The 17,496-nt window shown below is 36.6% G+C and overlaps 3 protein-coding genes across 3 annotated transcripts; 1 reads left to right on the top strand and 2 right to left on the bottom strand.

Moving 5' to 3' along the window:
* The first annotated feature begins 862 nt into the window (after positions 1–862).
* Positions 863–4,440, top strand: LOC18055563 (protein LAZ1 homolog 2). Its single transcript, XM_006452765.2, has 8 exons — positions 863–1,131; positions 1,375–1,431; positions 1,936–2,044; positions 2,316–2,500; positions 2,574–2,662; positions 3,021–3,270; positions 3,724–3,957; positions 4,046–4,440. The coding sequence occupies exons 1-8, from the start codon at positions 937–939 to the stop codon at positions 4,235–4,237; spliced, it is 1,311 nt and encodes a 436-aa protein (XP_006452828.2). The 5' UTR covers positions 863–936; the 3' UTR covers positions 4,238–4,440.
* Positions 4,441–4,534: 94 nt separating this feature from the next.
* On the bottom strand, positions 4,535–10,760 carry LOC18055562. Its single transcript, XM_006452764.2, has 13 exons — positions 10,151–10,760; positions 9,909–10,061; positions 9,615–9,827; positions 9,419–9,508; positions 9,151–9,267; positions 8,772–9,041; positions 8,151–8,307; positions 7,894–7,971; positions 6,773–6,873; positions 6,182–6,352; positions 5,741–5,815; positions 5,204–5,311; positions 4,535–4,964 (listed from the first exon to the last, which is right to left on the bottom strand). Exons 1-13 carry the CDS (start codon positions 10,544–10,546, stop codon positions 4,617–4,619), a joined length of 2,277 nt encoding a protein of 758 aa, XP_006452827.1. The 5' UTR covers positions 10,547–10,760; the 3' UTR covers positions 4,535–4,616.
* Positions 10,761–12,005: 1,245 nt separating this feature from the next.
* Positions 12,006–16,875, bottom strand: LOC18055561 (protein trichome birefringence-like 16). The gene is made up of 6 exons (XM_006452761.2): positions 16,707–16,875; positions 15,941–16,156; positions 15,463–15,624; positions 14,995–15,246; positions 14,331–14,526; positions 12,006–13,546 (listed from the first exon to the last, which is right to left on the bottom strand). Exons 2-6 carry the CDS (start codon positions 16,092–16,094, stop codon positions 12,718–12,720), a joined length of 1,593 nt encoding a protein of 530 aa, XP_006452824.1. The 5' UTR covers positions 16,095–16,156; positions 16,707–16,875; the 3' UTR covers positions 12,006–12,717.
* Between the last annotated feature and the right edge of the window lie 621 nt (positions 16,876–17,496).

The following is a 17,496-nucleotide window of genomic DNA, read 5'->3' as shown; positions in this document are numbered from 1 at the left end:
AAATAAGTTTTAACAGATTTTGCATGCATGTATTAAAGGTCCTATTTAGTAATGACATATTGTAGTTTTTAAGGCATACCACTATCAAAAAAAAAAACTGTAATTATAAAATAAAAATTTATAGTAAATAATAAACATGACCTTTAAATAATAATTTTTACAAAAAAATGGTGAAAAAACTATAGGTGTATCTCATCATTAAAGTATCGTGTTAAATTAACTTAATTTTAAAGCACAACAATTAATACTTATTAAATACTTATAATACTGCAACTTCTAAATTATAGTTATCAAATTTTAATAATAATCAAGGCGTTAGTACATTTGAACCGTACTACCTATTATTATACCGTAGAGAAATTGTGTAGGACTTAAACGGACAAAGCAGGGAACGTGTTAGAGACGTGGATGCCCTTGTTGCACCCATGAAGGAAAATCATGGCATACTTTAATTAGTAAATGAGTCGCAACTGAACTTTGCTCTAGTATTTTGGATTTTCTTTTATTTCCTAATTAGATGTCTCCCATCACAGCCATTGATTGAATTATCCGTTTATAACTTATAAAGTTGTTTATCAGTCCGGTCCATTCCTGTTGAAAAATGGACTACAAAATTCATATAAAAATGTGAAAGCATCATCCCGCGCTGAACGTGGCATCCTTACAACAAGTAAGCAAACGTGTCAGCTTCAGACCCAAACTTATATAGCCTATTAAAAAGTCTCAAAGCTTATCTTATCCCAAATCATGCGAAGCGGACGTTTAAATGTCATCTTCAAATTCGATTCTGTTTCTTTAAAACGTGAACACCAATTCAACTAGGAAATAAATTTTAATTGAAAAAGTACTGAGTTCTCTCTGGTGCGTTTTTAATAAATGGGGTATTTTTTTTCTAATAATGAATTGATAACATATATCATGTGAATGAATTAATTAATGTTGGGAGTGGAAGATATGCATGCAACGGGAATGAGATTGGCGCCAAGTAATATTGCATCAGCCTTCAGTGGAAACACATATAAAGATCTTCACCAACCGGCTTTTGTTATTGGCGGATGCTTTGCACTTGCAGCGGTGGTGCTCTCCTTGTTTCTCATTTTGCAACATCTCAGATCATACACCAATCCTGCTGTTAGTTTTTTTTTTTCAAACTTAAACTTATTTTTCCTATGATTTTTTTTTTGCAATTTTAGCTATTATGTGCAAGAACTCTGTCAGCTTCTAGAGTGATAATTGTTTAAAAGCACAATGTATTGTATTAATATTAATGATGTTTCTTGCAATGACATTGTCTAAGGGAACTTCTATTAACGGCTGAATGGAAAATGGGACAATTACTCAATATTGAATTGATTTTATTTTCATTTTTTTCAGGAACAAAAATGGATTGTTGCTGTTCTGTTCATGGTTCCTGTCTATGCCAGTGAGTCAGTAAGATCCTCTCTCTTTCTTTTAATCTGTGGCATGCCACACATGCCCTGCCCATGGCCCCAAAGTAACGCTATGCTCTCTGATGTTCGACGAAATGCCAGGGCATGACAATGTGGCTGCCTTTTGTTTGATACGCAGTGTGTTAAAGAATAAAACTGTAAACTTCATACTTTAGTTTTCTCGGACAGAACTAAAGGTTTAATCAAATGGCATAAATTTGGGGCGCCAACAACACCCCCCCCCCCCCTCCCCAAAAAAAAAAAAAGAAAAAGAAACTCAGCAAATGATCCTTTATAACTGTTGTTGTTACATGTTTAGCAAAAGTTGAAGCAGGATTTGTAATTTGTGTCTTGTGATGATTTAATACACAAATTCATTTGTCACTAGGAACGGAAAATTTTGTAGAGAATGTTTTGTAACATGTCTGTTTTGACCAGTAATTCAGATGGATTTGATTTACTATATATACATAAATAATGATTACCTTGTTTATTGGCTCCGCAGATTTTATCATTATGGAATCCAAGGTTGTCTCTTGCATGCGACATTTTAAGGAATTGCTATGAAGCTTTTGCCTTGTATTCTTTCGGGAGTTATTTGATTGCTTGTCTAGGTATGTTACCCTATCAATTTGTCTTGAAGATCGTTGCTTATTCTGTCTGCTTTAATTCCACGGCATCATTTTGGGTGAAATTTAATTTCTTTCAGTTCAGTGTCTTTGTACCAATTAACATAATTTTTCCAGTGGAGCAATAACATTGTTTGCTTTATATGGCTCAAAGTCTCTTTCCAAAGTTCACAACTGTAATATTTTTTTGCAGACATTCCCGTAAAAAAGATTAGTCTCATGAGTCGTGAATTTATGTTCTAAAATATTAATCTAGGAGGGGAAAGAAGAGTCATAGAACTCCTTGAAAATAAATTGAGAAAGCAGCTCGATAAGCCATTGTTAGAAGAAACTGATGAGAATCGAGGCGAAGAACAAAGGTCATATATCAACTTCTTCTTCCGACCATGTGTTCTTGGGAAAGATCTACTCTCAATAGAAAAGTTTGGTCTTGTGCAATATGTAAGCCATTACCTTTCCTCCATATGATTTGACTATGATTTGACTGAGTTCTGATATCTTCTGGTTATCCCAGATGATCTTGAAGACAGTTTGTGCATTCTTGGCATTCTTGTTGGAGCTCTTTGGGGTTTATGGTGATGGGGAATTCAAGTGGTACTATGGGTATGTGTAATCCTATACATCAATACATGCTTTAACATTGCACTGCAGGCTGATAACAAAGTGATAAATTCCTGTATGCTAAATGGTTAGTTCTATTCTTTTGTACAGAGAAATTCTTTTATTATTTTTATTTTTATATTCTCACGACATTAATAGTTTTGCAGTCAAAGACAAATGAGCACTGATATTGATGTCTCTACTTTTCCGTAAATGTACCAATGACAGTATGCTCCAACAATCTGAGTTTTGAGAGGAAATCCTTATTTTATCACTTAAATTGCGGGTTTTAATATTTTTGGAAAGACAACAATTTTATTTCGCCTTATTTTTTCAACTGTTAAACATCAATCTCTTGCAGGTATCCTTATCTAGCCGTAGTACTGAACTTCAGCCAGATGTGGGCACTATATTGCCTTGTGAAGTTCTATAATGTGACTCATGAAGGACTTGAACCAATTAAGCCATTAGCAAAGTTCATCAGCTTCAAGGCCATTGTGTTTGCTACCTGGTGGCAGGGTGTTGGTATTGCTCTATTATGTGCAATAGGAGTTCTGCCCAAGGAAGAAAAACTACAAACTGGATTGCAGGACTTTTTGATTTGTATTGAAGTAAGTGGCTTAATATTCTATGTTTTGGAAATCACTGATATGTAGTACATGTGTCTTAGTCTTCTAGAAAAAGATATTAAGGACAGCACGAAGGAGTGGAGTGAAATCTTACTATTTTCCTTTAACTGTGGCTTGGTGGATGAAGTTTGTCCTAGGAATTATTCTTTATATCTGCTTAAATGCAATCTATGTGCAGACTTTTCTCTTGTTACTATTGTGATTTTAAAAAGAGGTCAATTGCTTTTTATTTTTATTAGACCTGATCTTACATATAAAATTCTATGACAAACAGTATTCATAGTGGTCACCGAGATTCTATTCTTTTATATTGATGAATATCTTATGAACTACAGTTGTTGAACAATGATGGCTAGAAATGCTAGCGGTGGCATGTATTTTTTGTTTTATGTTATTTTCCATAACTGTTAGATGTTTCTGTCTTTGGCATTGCAGATGGCGATTGCAGCAGTTGCGCATATGTTTGTCTTTTCGGCTAAACCCTACCATTACCTTCCACCCTCTGAACATGGGAAGGTCGTTGCTGAAAAGACGGAAGAAATAGTTACAGCGGAGGAGGGTTTCAAGGAGAAACCAGCTGTGCTTGAAAATTCGGAAATGCAGATTCAGGGGCCAGGAACAAGCATCACCAAAAGTGTTCAAGACATTGTCGTTGAAGGTGGCCAACACGTAAGTTCAGTCTCCTGTACATGTGTTGTAAATGTTCTTCAACATTTTTCTTTTCAAGATTACACACATGTTGACACTTCATAAGCAGGTTGTCAAGGATGTCGTATTAACCATCAATCAGGCAATGGGACCTGTAGAGAAGGGCGTGACGAAGATCCAAGAGAGGTTTCACCGTCAATCAGTGAGTTCTGATGACAAGGGAGAAGGGTCAGAGTTGGAAGTTGAGGAAGAAAGTATTACCGCAACTGATATTTCTGCTGAGGTTGAGAGAGAGATGTAGTCATCGTAAGATTGTGATGGAAATGAACTATGAAGACATTAGGTTTATACAATTCTACAACATTTAATTCATGATTGTGTGTCAAATTTGGCCAATTCTGTTGAATAGTCAGAAGTATTCTATCTAGCATACAAGAGGAGAGAATGAAGACTAAGCAATACAGTGAATGCCAATGCCCAACATTTGATCAAAATGAATGAGGTTCTGAACTTGCAGAGTTCTGCTAGCATGAATGACAATTTACAATTTGACAAAGCCGATCCAAGTAAGGCGATGTACTAAAGAGGATCATGATGCTGTAAAAGATCAACATTTGTATACTAAATAGGGCAACAATCATACAATATAGCAGGTAGGAAATATTTAGATAGTAGTGTCATTATCCGTCCTGTCCACAGCAACATAAATTTGAACAACATTCAAAGCAGCCGAAACATGCGAGGGCGGTGCACAGTTGCGTCAATACAATGACGCATTGGTCATTTAGCTTGTTACAACACTCGATACAACACAAGCAACAGCACTTATTGCCCAAGGTGCTGCAACAGTTGGAAGCCGCCTTTACAAAGATTTCAGCAACCTCAGGCAATTTTGGTATTTCAGATCCTGGAGGGAAGTTTTCAGCTGTTGCAGTCAAGTCGCCAAAGCCAATGCCAAGGTTCTGTAACATTATTGTTTTGGGGACTTCAGAGTCCAATATCTTTTGATGATCGCTCTTCTTTGATCCCTGTTTGCATAAACATTCAGTGGAACTATTAGTGACCTGTGACTACAAGTGCTTTATGATGATCGAAAACACCAAGGACCTGTTTGGTATTGTGGTTGAGAAGTGTTTGGTAAACGCTTGCTATTGTGGTTTAGAAACTAAGTTACTTTTATCCCACATTAGTATGATGAAAAACCTATATCTCTTATATTTTTGTCAAAACTATTATTTAAAAAATACTATAAGGGCAATATTACCACCTTCTTTGTTCCAGGTGATTCTGAAGCGTTATTCCTTTCATCAGTCTCCACTATGATCATTCGGGTATACTCACAGAGAACACCAGTCTGTACACTCATTTTAGAAACCTGCCAATGAAACAGAAACAACATCAACTCCCCTTAATACTGGAAAATGGGTATGAGGATCAGGACACCAGAAAGTAACTGGCCAAATACCAATGCAGTTGACAGAAGATTTCCACACCCCCCCTCCCCCCCCCCCCCCCCCCCCCTTTTTCTTTGGATGGGTTGTGTGTGTGTGTGTGAGCCAAACATGAGGTTTAACTTTTCCAAACTGACCTAAATGGTAAAAGCATGCACATAATTAATTTTATAAATAAATGGCCAGGATCATCAGACCATGAATCTACAACCAAAGAGATTAGGTCAAGTTCTTTCTGTTCAGAGTTGAACTTGGTATAACCTTTTGGCATTTTTGAGTCAATATAGATGGTACCCAAACCTACTGTCTCCATAAGTTTCAGAAAAGAATTATTAGATTGCAGAGCAGCGAACCTTCTCCTCAAGACGTTTATCTTCTGAAAACCATGCTTGAGCTGTGAGTAGATCGATTTGTTGCTTTGCACATATCTATCACCAGAAAATATAAATAATCATAACATAAGGTAAAAAATTTAATAGTTCTGCATGTAAAAGAGAGCCAGGGTCGGGACTAACATGAAAAGATGAACTATAACTAATTTTGGTAACTTAGGAAAACTGTACAGGGAGGAGGGTGGGTGGTAGGGTGGTTGGTAAAGGGCCATTTCTTGCCACAAACAAAAAAATATTAACGAACAAAGAAGAAAGAAAATCAATCCCCTTCTGTCCCCACCATGAAAGAAAAGGAAGAGGGAAAATGCCCAACAGAAAACACTGGATCAACCACTAACTATGGGCTGGTTACATAAAATGAGCAAACTTGAATAAAAGCAAGATGACAAGTTAGTGCCTTACCCTGTCAAGAGGTAAGTCCTTCGCAAGTTGCAGCTTCAACTCTACAACAAAATTACTCAAATCTCCCAAGAAACCTTTAGCTTTAAGGGTGTCAGGAAATTTTCCCTGGTACCTCCCAGATACAATTAATGGGCTTTCGGATGACAGGTCTGGGATACGAGAAGGGTACATCTAATCACAAAAACATTGCAGAAAATTCTTAATGAGTCAAGGAATGGGCAAAACAAAGAACCCATAACAATGTCACAGAGATAATTGAACTCTAAAGCTGGTTCGGTGTCAAAGAAAGAATATCCTATCTGTAGATCACCCAAAAAAGCATGATGACAAGAAATAGATAAAACACATTACGCATATAATGCTAAGGTACATAATATGTATCAACACGTGTTACCATAGAGCAAAAATAAGCAAGAGATGAAGAGAAAGCAACAGGACTCGCCAAATTACTCAGAAGAGCCTAAACAAAGGTAATGCAAAAGAAAGAAAGAGTAGGTAGACATATGAAACATCTTATCTATCTTCAAAAAGCTAATAAAACAAAAATAAATAAATAAACAAAATAGAAAATCAGAGTTAGAATAAGCATACCTCAAACTCATCAAGATCTTTCAATGTGTCAATTGCTATATTTGCAAGAACAGATGAGAAACCTCTGGTAAATAATTTTTGCATTTGGATCTCAATTGAATCTGATCAGTAGAAATAGTTTGAAAAGTCAGAAGATCAACAATGTGAAAGGGAAAGCTCAAATTGGCATATAATCTTGTTATCTAAGAAAAAATCATTAACTATATAATGCAACGAGTTCTGGAAGCTAATAGTAAAAGGTTTTACAGCAGAAAAGACACAGTAATCAGCATACGATGCGCTATAGCCGAAGGCCACAGGGATCAATCGCTCAATTCATTAACCATTGGATTCTACAGAAAAGTATAATTAAGAAAATAACAGCACAAATTGACATTCATTTTTAAAGACACGAGGAATAACAGTTCAGAAGTTTGTGTCTTGTTTAGTTTCTTATTAAAAAACAACAAAACTCCTTGTCTTTTTTAGGGATACTGTAATTCCCAGATCGCCAGCAGTTGGGTTTCTGGACCAGTTTATAAGTCATGGGCTCTCCTAACTGAGTAGATGCGTTTTGATTTGCAAAGCCCAATAACAAAACCGCGATAAGCTATGTGCCCAAAGCAGACAATATTTGCATGGTTTGTGGGCCTGGGCTGTTACAAGTGGAATTAGGGCTCGCAACTCAATGTGTGGATGGATATGCCTACAGCTTTATGATATGATTTCGTTTGGCTCTGTTTTCAATTGACCCTCAAGAGAAAGCCAAGTCCTCTAGAGGGAAGTATGTAATATCCCACAACACTAGTGAGGGAGTTCCTAGACTGGTTTATAAGCCATGGGCTCTCTTTCCTAAGTAGATGTGTTTTCGTTGCAAAGCCCAATAACAAAATCGTGATGGCTGTGTGCCTAAAGCAAACAATATCAACTCGGTTTGTGGGCCTAGGCTGTTACATATATCATATGGAAGAACGAAACCTAACAAGTAGGAGTATATCCCTTTAAGACTAGTGGAACTTGGAACCTTTCTGACAAATAACGGACATCTTATAAAATTATAAAGACTTTTAATGAATAACTCCAGAAAGGAGAAGGAAACTGTGTCATTTTTTCTTATTATAGATTTAAAGTAGAGAACTGACCTAAATCATAAGCTGCACCATAATACCCCCTGCTAATCATTGCTAGCATTCGTAGGAAATAGTGATTACAGTATGAACCTGTAAAAAGATAGCCAAAACAGAATATATGTCTCAAAGGATCTGAATTCCTGAAAAAGAATTTATATAACTACCAACAACAGTGCTCTTCCAACTTTCGTTTTTATATGAAAAAGGAAAAGTGGTTTGCAGAGCAATTAGCGTGCTACTACCCAATTCAAAGCTGGAGAAAATATTACCAATGCCAAAGGTGTATATACGCGGACAGATAGATCCTCCATTTGTTAGACGACTTTTCATAGCATCACAGATCTGTCTCTCATCTTCAACAGCCCCATCAGTAACAAGAAAGATGATAGGAATGGAGCCACGAGAATTTGTTAGCATCTCTACTGCCTGAAAGAAAAGAGGAATTATCAATGACTATAGGTAATAGAAACAACATAAAAGCTGGATAATATGAGGAAACTAAAGATATTCTGGGAACAAACTTCAGTGTGTGTCAATGCTAGGTGTCAAATCCTACATAATTTGAAAGGAGGTTTCTGACAAACTTTATAAAACCCCAGAAGAGGTCTCTAACATTTTGGTCAACATCTGATGATTTTCAAAATGTCACAGGAGATGCTGAAAAATATCAAAACCAATGCTTCTCTATATTAATTAAACTTCAAGGGAGGCTATTGAAACAGTCCTAAATCTCTTTTCTGTAGAAGTGGTGTTTTCTCATTTAGTGGCTATAAATTTTTAGATGCATGGTACAACACAAATTACACTTGCACCTGAAATAAAAAATAAATTAAAACTGCCAAACTGTAGAGGACAAGATTGGCTATAAACAAATATGAATAAGAAGAGACCTTAGTTAGGGGAGCACATATATTTGTGCTGCCCCCTGCAATAAAATTTATGCCAATCCACTGATGGGCCCTTTCAACTGCTTCCTTTGTGGCCAACTCCATTGATGTTGAAAATAGATAAGTTTCTCCATTAAATGCTATGATGTTAAATGAATCTCCTGGATCAAGCTTAGAGAGGGCTACAGCTAATGCGTTCTTTGTATCCTCAAGTGGTTTTCCTTGCATGCTTTTACTTATATCAACAATAAAAATTACATCTTTTTTGAACACCTAAAAAATCAATTAAGATGAAAATTGTTATAACAAAATAAAGAAAAACTGAATGAAGACACAAATAAATCTAATGGACACATATCAACTGAAAAATATGTAGACCAACCTTCCTACTTTTTGCAGTTCCTGGTAGAAGACACATGCAGAACATCTCCCTTTGATCAACATCATGCACAGACGGAGATTGCAAGAGCACACCACCAAAAATATGACTCGGAGATACCTAAAAAATCAAGTGGCACATTAGAGTGACAAAGATATTGTGCATAGATATAAAAAGACATCTCCCGGAGATACAAACCATTAGAACCATCATTCAAGGAGAATTTATGTCGTATAAGTTCACAGAGAGTAAGAATGCATTAGTCTCTTACAGTGTACGAGAAATCAAAGTCAATATTTGACCATTTAAGAACTTCTGATTCATATGAGTAGCCAAGCTTTCCCACGTCGCGTCTTAATTGCTGGAAAGTTATAAAAGAAAGGAAAAAAGGAACACAGAAATAACACTTAGAAAGATAGCAAACACAAAACAACCCAGGAGAAGGATGATTACGATGAAAGAGGTACCTTTAAAGGATGACTTGATGTATTGCACAAAACTTCAGTTCCAGTACCAGCATTGACATTCAAATGAATCTTTTCTCTCTTAGGAATTTTCTTTATAGCAGGAGTGACATACTCTGGAAACTTAAATGGTACATTTACGGAGAATTCTCCATCACGATAAGACAATTTCTGGGACCAACGTAGTCTTATTGAAAGATATGAACCCCCGTCTATCTGAGAACATGTTAAACTTAAACAACTTGAGATTAAAAAAAAAAAAATTAAACTTTGTAAATGCAACCCAGAAATGATTACCTGCGGCAACGTTAAGGTAAATATATTAGGCTTCAAAAAGCTCCCAGTTTCAACGCTGGCTGACTTGCCCGCACCATCATTTTCGCCCAATGCAATCAACTGAGTATGATATGACTTCCCAGAAATCTCTGCCTCTACACCTAAGATTGAACCCTGTTAGCCAAATAATATATTTCAAAATCATTAATCAAATAATCAATATTCATTAATTTAAAATAAAAAATAAAAAATAGAAAGCGCACCTGGTCGCCCATGGGGACGGCGATGCGACAATCGCAACTCTTGCTTCCCATAACGCAATGGACTCTCCAGGTTCCGGAAACTCTAACAAACGCGGTGTCCAGATAACAGTCGACGTCCAATTCGACGGCGTTCATTTGTAACGGAATCAGAGACGGAGGATCGCACCTGCCGTGCACATAAGGCTGGTAGCTAGGTATATCGGGATTGTCCACGATCTTCGGGTCGGTTATCACCGCGTACACCATCGGCGACTTCGGTAGTAACATATCCACCGCGCCTGATTTGTCCATCGACGACGGCACCTTCGGCGGCGTCACCGGCCGGTCCTTCCCGAAGTATAAACGCTTCGAAAGCTTCAGGCCATCTTCTACGGCTTTCACAAAATCATCCGCCATTCAGATCCAAATGTTCTCGAGATTTTTTGTTCTTCTTCCTTTTAAGAATTTCAGCGTTTTTTATTTTGGGAAAACAATGGGAGAAGAAAGAATCGGGGATCACTTTCAAGTTGGAATTCTTGTAATAATAAAACATCTTTTTTCTTGTTTCTTTTTGTTTATATATTTTGTTAATTTTTCTAGTTTTGCCCGTTACGTTCTAGCTGAGTCAGCTAAGTGGTGAAGGAATGACAGTCTGTTTTGATCGGTGATTATCATGTTAAGTTGCCGGCTTTGGCAGTTAAATTAGTTTAATGTGGACCCCGATGGTCCACTTTTCCAAGGCATCTCTTTTCAGCTGAACTTCTCTTGGCACTTGGCAGCGATAAATTGTCTTAACGTTATGAGATGCTGCCGCTGCGCCGCGTGGGTCTCGGCGCCACGTGTCGGAATATTAAATGACGAGATCAGATGACTATCCGTTGTTTTGTTGCTATCTGTGACACGAAAATACAATTTAATATTTCTTTTTTTGAAATGGACTCGAAACATGGAGCTTGTTTTTTGTCATTTTCAATTCACTGTAGTTTTGACTTGGGACGATAATGAGATGATGCGATGAAAGGAGAAAAGCACAGCTGAGGCCCTTGAGTTCAGAAAAATTCCCGACCTCATGTTTCTAAGATTTTGTTTGATTCTGTAGTCGACCAAGTTGTAAATTAAAAGCGACAAAATTATGTTAGCAACACTAGTACCGTATTATTATTATAATTAATTATTAAATTTATAGTTATATAGTTATATTAATTAAATTTAATGACTGAAAATAACAATAATATCGTACTACTGTTGTAATATAGCTGGACCCAATTAAAAGATAGGATAAGTGTTTAATAAATATTTATCTTTATAATTTAAAAATTAAGTTTATTTTATGCCGTATGATAAAAATTTATATTATTTTTATTATATTTATCAAAATCATTATTTAAAAATCATATTTATAACATTTTTCTATAATCACAATACCTTAATATCTAATCGTGCCTAAAGTACCAACACAATAAAACTTAAAAGAGTGATTCTGAAAAATAATGTGCCTAAATCAGCTGCACGGGGGATACTGTTCCTTTTTCTAAAAGTGGAAGGAAATCATCATATGATATGATATGAATCATGATTAATGCAAAACTCAAGAACTCAATCAGATAATATCATATCGCTCGCTTAATCACATATAAATTTACTTCTCAATTATTGTAGGTGCAAGCAATTACTAAATTCGTTATTAAGTAATCAATTATTCGTTAACTATTATACACCTCTTTATGAGTCATTTATTTTATTGAGATTATGGTTTGATTAAATAAAAGCAGTGGGCCGTAGTCATTGAAAAAGTTTCGCATAAAGATAAGAGGTCCGTAAGAAGTGACTTATAATCAGAAAACACGCAATCGTGATCTGGGAAATGTCGGCATTAAAAACAAAAATGTTATGCCAGCGTCAGATCCACATTTCCAGTGCGTTTACACTGTGGAATGAACATAACGGATTTGAATAAACATAAGGAATGAGGGTTATGGCCCCAGCAACTATTAAAAAATATTCTGATAATCAGATAAATATAACCCTAAATATATTTTTGGTCGTTAAAGTTACCCAATGTTCCAAAAAGTACGTCAAAGATATAATAACATTACTTCAAATTATGAAGTACAATTCCTTCCGGCCCACAATTTCAATTCCATGACCCAATCCCAAATTCACCTCGGTGCCTGCCCTGTAGTCATCCCGCCAAGTCACATTACATTTGCCGTAGCAATCTGCGGAAACGCTATCATAAAACATGTAACAATTTGCTTTCTCCGGCAACCTTCAATCCCGATAAGAAGCAGGTCAGCTAAGATAGGAATTCAAGCTAGGAAACTTATGGCCTGATGTAATCGAATATGAATGGACGGAAGAAACCTATCCACAAGATATCAGTATTGCTACTTTACCACAGTGAAGTTCATAACATAAACTCCAATGTGGAACTCTTTGGAATAATAATATATCCCATCTTATGTTGGGGCAATCCTATGCGAGTGTGTGGCTTTTATATAGTGCCCTCACCCCAGGCAACAAGAAGGTGGATCTTTTACCAATTCAATGAATATTGTAAGAAGACTATTCGTGTGAAGAATTCAGAACTATAGTTGGGCAAAAAGGATTTCATTCCATGTATCAGGAACACCAGGCAGACACCAATGCAAGCAATCTTGAACTCCACGCGAAGCTGTAATACTGTACTGGGATATGTGACCCTCATCTCTCACTTGGGATAATGCTGTTATGTCCAACAGCTTAACTCCAGTTCCTTTCACTGCACTGCCAGCACTATAATCACTGGACTCATCTTGTAAAACTTCCTTCCCTATGGACATAGGGGTTGTGTTGTCACAGCTTCCTCCTGTATTCCAGTCTCCATTTACAAAATGCCTAGGAGAGATGCTTCGGTAGAAGGCTTTTAAGCGTGGATGTTCCGGGAGCTGTGAGTTCACCCAACTAACAATACTGTGGATTGTGAAGTTCTTGGCTCCAGCAATATCTGCTATCTTCCTGTTTGTGTTGGGCATACCACCCACATGCATGACCCACCGATTAGCCTTAAGCTTCCCACGATTCCAGTGATGTCCGGTGTTGAGCACTAGAACATCAAATTTGTGAAGATACTGACGCAAGAAGGCTGGCGCCCGATCAAGATGCATGGCATACTCCGTGGCTGGGTTTGTGATATTAAGAGGATCAAGGTCACAGAGGCATGCTGACCAGTAATAGAGGATTGTAGTGTTAGTGCTAGGAAACCGATAAGCCCACCCATTTGGGCGAATAGCCCCACGAGGTTTGACAAGCCCATATTCCTTTCCCACATCTTCGACATCAGGCCTCTCCTTGCCACCTGTGACCATGCACATCAGAGATTGGAACTGCTGTCGACCCAGTGAATCTCCAATAAAAGCTAGAGTTCTGTCTTGCATCCTGGAATGGATCAACACAATCATCATACACAGAAAAAACTAAAATTTCAAGGAAAAGAGTACGTAAAAATTTGAAAAAATAAATTAGGAAAGAAAAAGGCACAACAACACAGTTGGCATTATCAAGAATCCTTGCATGCCCATACCAAAATCACATCCAACTCAGACTGACTACTGGGACATCCCAAAGCAACATATCATGTCAGCAGCATGACAAAACCCGGTTATTATCTTGATTTTCTCAACAGAGACCGCAACCTACATTATCAAACTACCACTCAACCCTGCTGTCCAGGCCCAGAGTTGCAATAGGAATTAATTATTCAGTTGCCAGGGTGGTACTTGGATTGTATAAAAAAAAAAATTAAAGCAGACATTCACATCTTTAACCAAGGGATTACTAAAAGCTTTCACAGCAACCACCTTGCCACTTGCCAGCTTATAGTATTTTTGCATGTTAGGTTTTGGATGATGTTTCGCTATGCCTAACTGACAGTCTGTCTGCACTTTAAATAGAGTTATAGAGACTAAAAAGCAGGTAACTTATAGTCAGATCATTTGAGGTATAGATTTATGAAGAGAAACTAAAGTTTTTTGAAAAAGTCACTTAGAGCAAGTACTAGACTAGCATCAACAGGAAATGGACGGAATGTGATCCAGGTTCTTTTTCCTTGATGTGGATGAGGTAGGATTCATGGAAGAGACATGCCATATCCATTTTCGGGCAGAAAAAAGTCTGAGCAATAAAATATGAAAAATGTTCTCCAGCACAATTACAGTAATACCTCGTTAAGAACCGGGACCCTTCAAATTCTTCCATTTGACAATCCTTCGGCTGCCACCGTAATCTCTCATAGGCAAAATCTGTTCGCTGCATCAACCGGCAAGCCCACATTTGCGACAGCCATTGCTTACAATGGGCCCCAGAATAGAGTGGTCGGCTATCATCTACAACCCATTTTCCTTTTGCATAATTACAGGCTGGATTAAGGATCAGACAAATTACAGTGTTAATTAACAATATCACCATGATATACAACTTACGGATACATAATCAAGACATTGAGCAAAGAATTGTACGAAGTATTTCAGTAAGCAACACACATACTTATCCATTACTCCTCAACAAGACAAACAAAAAAGTGTATGTAAAGCCAGGAAACTAAGGATTTATGATATTGATACTTCAATAGTAAATCCTGACAACAACATAGCTATGTGACATACAGAAAAAGCCAATACCCAGTTTGTCTACGAACTGTTACACATTATTTTCTTCTGTAAAGTCACACAAAAAGAAAATGAAGGGCTGCCCATCCGAAATGTAAGACCAAAAGAAATATAAATCTAATTCATGATTCCCAATATTTGGATACCAACCAATCAATGAAGGATGCAAGAATTAGAACTCATGAACATAAATGATTCTGCATGCAAGGAATACACTACCTTGATTTTGTTCAAGCATTGTCGAATTCTCATCAGCTTTTATCCTCTCTGAGGAGCTTAAGTTTGCAGAATCTGCAGATGATCTTCTATCTACACTTTCTTTTTCTAGCTTTGAATTTTTTTCTCCTAAATTTTTCTTCCCATTTTCTTCAGTTTTGGTCAAAATAGTGGAATTCTCAGCACTGCTGTTTTTTTCTGCTTCCACAACGTGCTTGTCTTTTGCTTGACCTTCTGCCAAACTTTCGGTAGTTTCTGCACCACCATGGTAAAGGTAAAGTCTCAGAACAGAATACAGAGACACTTCAAAGATCCCAGTGCATTCAACATAAATAGAAGATATTGGGTGGTAGAAAATCAGTGAGAATTACCATAAGAATAATTCAGAATACTGTTTGGGCAATTCTTTAGCCATGTGATCTTCTCAACAACAAGATAACTGAAAATTTCATATGAAAGGAAAAATTCTACCTTTTCTTTTATCAGGAATTGTTTCTGCCACAGGACCCGCAGGAGCCAGTATATTAGAAAGTTGTCCCTCTTGATAGTTTACAGTTTTATTCTCTGCAGATGTTGATATATCTTTGTTCATGTGTATTTGTGACTCTGGAGATACTGAATTTGTAAAAGCATCTGCACCACACAAGAAAAGTCAGAGGAACAATTCTAAGCCTAATTGAACTAAGGTCATCACCGCATTCCTTCTAAGTTCCTCAATAAAAGCGCTCTATCCAAGAACATCATATTTTGGCCAAATACATATCAAGTAATACCGCATTTATACAGCTGGGAGGTGAGCTCGTGTGTATATTGATACAATCGACTCAGATCAGCACTCTTCAACTCCTTCAAAAATTAAACTAAGTGCAATGTGCATATTCTATTGACAGGAAACAGAAAATGAAATTGCAAAACTGACGTTAAAAGAGATATATCTCAGAAGACACACCTGAAGAAAGCCACAAAAACCGACTTTTAGGCGGAAGGAAAGTAGCAAGAAATGGAGTTCTATCCCATGTCCACACAAATATAGTTGTGCACACTAGAACAATGAGAATGAGAGACAGCTCTTTACCCCTCAATCTGAAAAAAGTTCCTTTCATCCTCTAAACATTAAACTTGCCGGAATCTCATCAAAATAACCCGGATTCCTTCCGATTAAGGCCTATAAAAATTTCAGAAAACAACACTCGGCTATTTAAAAAAAATAAAAATAAATCAAACCTCAAGAAACAACACTTACATCAATTCAAAATTTTCATTGGACATATATCAAAGGTTGCTTGAAAAAGCACTTTAATTAATTATTCATATTCACAGCCTAGGCTCACCGACAGTAACTTTCTAAAACTTCATTTTCCTGCACCAAATTATGAATTTAATTAAATTCAGAAGCTGCTTAATTTCTCCAACATTATGGTCCAGATTACTATTAAGTTGATTACAGCAGTTTCTGGATCAAGTTTATTGAAGCTATAGTGAAGATCTCGCAGTCGAAAGCAACAATAAGTTCCTGAATTGATGATGCAAATGCAAGCCATTTCCACCGCTGACACAGTCATGAATAAATGAAGCGAAAAATACTCTCGTATTAAAAAGTTTTGGAGATCTTCGTCTCAAGGCAAAACGGATCAGAGATAAATCTAATGCAAGTGGTTAATAAAAAAATAAAATTAAGCTTGAGATTACGAGATGCATCTGGGGGAGAAACGTACCTGATTGAAAATCAATTTCAAGTTATTTTTTAAAAGAGAAATTCTGCAGAATATATTAAACGCGTTTTCCAAGCAAAGAGAACAATTGAAAGAGGTGAATACAGAGTCAATTGGGATTGATTTATTTATTTATACGACGACGGGACTGTTTCTTTTTGTGTATTTAATTTAAATTTTTTTTTTCAAATTATAGTTGTGTTTGTGTCTTTAGAATGATTGCTCGCTGAATGAAAATTAAGCTAGTTAAAAATTTGCTGACACATTGATTACGTGGGTAAATTTGAGGCCGCGTTGGCATCATACGTGTGATCATGAAAAAATAAAAATACATTAATTAAGAGAGTTTTTTTTTTTAAGAGAACTATTACTCATGTTATTTACAACATATAAATTACTGAGATCCGTTTACATCAATTATGATATGGCGCTGCTCAGATTTTTTTAACCCTCTCAAATATTCAAGAGACGCTCAACTTTCCTCCCGAGAAAAAGATTGTTTTCACTTAAGCTCTGAGACTAAAAAAAAAAACATTTAAATTAAACTCCTACAATGCACCTACAGAGGCTCGAACCCTTCCCTCACATTTGTGAGACAATCAATTGAAGTTGAAGAAATGATGGCTTAAGGTTTCAATTTGATGATGGCATAAGCTCCTTAAGTAAGGGTGGATTCCACTGCAATGGTTTAATCCACACGCTGTTAGCGTCAAATGAGTAAAATTAGGGGCAGAATAATAAAATAATGATTTAAATGCTAATAATTAAATTCATAGATGACCTCTGTATTATA

Source organism: Citrus clementina, unplaced genomic scaffold, assembly GCF_000493195.1.
Source record: "Citrus clementina cultivar Clemenules unplaced genomic scaffold, Citrus_clementina_v1.0 scaffold_1, whole genome shotgun sequence".
Lineage (NCBI taxonomy): Eukaryota > Viridiplantae > Streptophyta > Magnoliopsida > Sapindales > Rutaceae > Citrus > Citrus x clementina.
This window is presented reverse-complemented; position numbering and strand designations above follow the sequence as displayed.

What these genes read in the sequence shown, in the direction of transcription:
- LOC18055562 (XM_006452764.2), bottom strand. Translation starts at nt 10,546, where the DNA reads ATGGCGGATGATTTTGTGAAAGCCGTAGAAGATGGCCTGAAGCTTTCG. An exon ending in CATCAAGTCATCCTTTAAAG is followed by an intron (nt 9,509 to 9,614) that starts GTACCTCTTTCA and finishes ATAACTTTCCAG; the next exon opens with CAATTAAGACGCGACGTGGG. An exon ending in AGGACTTACCTCTTGACAGG is followed by an intron (nt 5,816 to 6,181) that starts GTAAGGCACTAA and finishes TTCTGGTGATAG; the next exon opens with ATATGTGCAAAGCAACAAAT.
- LOC18055561 (XM_006452761.2), bottom strand. Translation starts at nt 16,094, where the DNA reads ATGAAAGGAACTTTTTTCAGATTGAGGGGTAAAGAGCTGTCTCTCATT. An exon ending in AATTCCTGATAAAAGAAAAG is followed by an intron (nt 15,247 to 15,462) that starts GTAGAATTTTTC and finishes ATGGTGGTGCAG; the next exon opens with AAACTACCGAAAGTTTGGCA. An exon ending in AATGCTTGAACAAAATCAAG is followed by an intron (nt 14,527 to 14,994) that starts GTAGTGTATTCC and finishes TCCTTAATCCAG; the next exon opens with CCTGTAATTATGCAAAAGGA.
- LOC18055563 (XM_006452765.2), top strand. Translation starts at nt 937, where the DNA reads ATGTTGGGAGTGGAAGATATGCATGCAACGGGAATGAGATTGGCGCCA. An exon ending in CTGTCTATGCCAGTGAGTCA is followed by an intron (nt 1,432 to 1,935) that starts GTAAGATCCTCT and finishes TTGGCTCCGCAG; the next exon opens with ATTTTATCATTATGGAATCC. An exon ending in GAATTCAAGTGGTACTATGG is followed by an intron (nt 2,663 to 3,020) that starts GTATGTGTAATC and finishes AATCTCTTGCAG; the next exon opens with GTATCCTTATCTAGCCGTAG.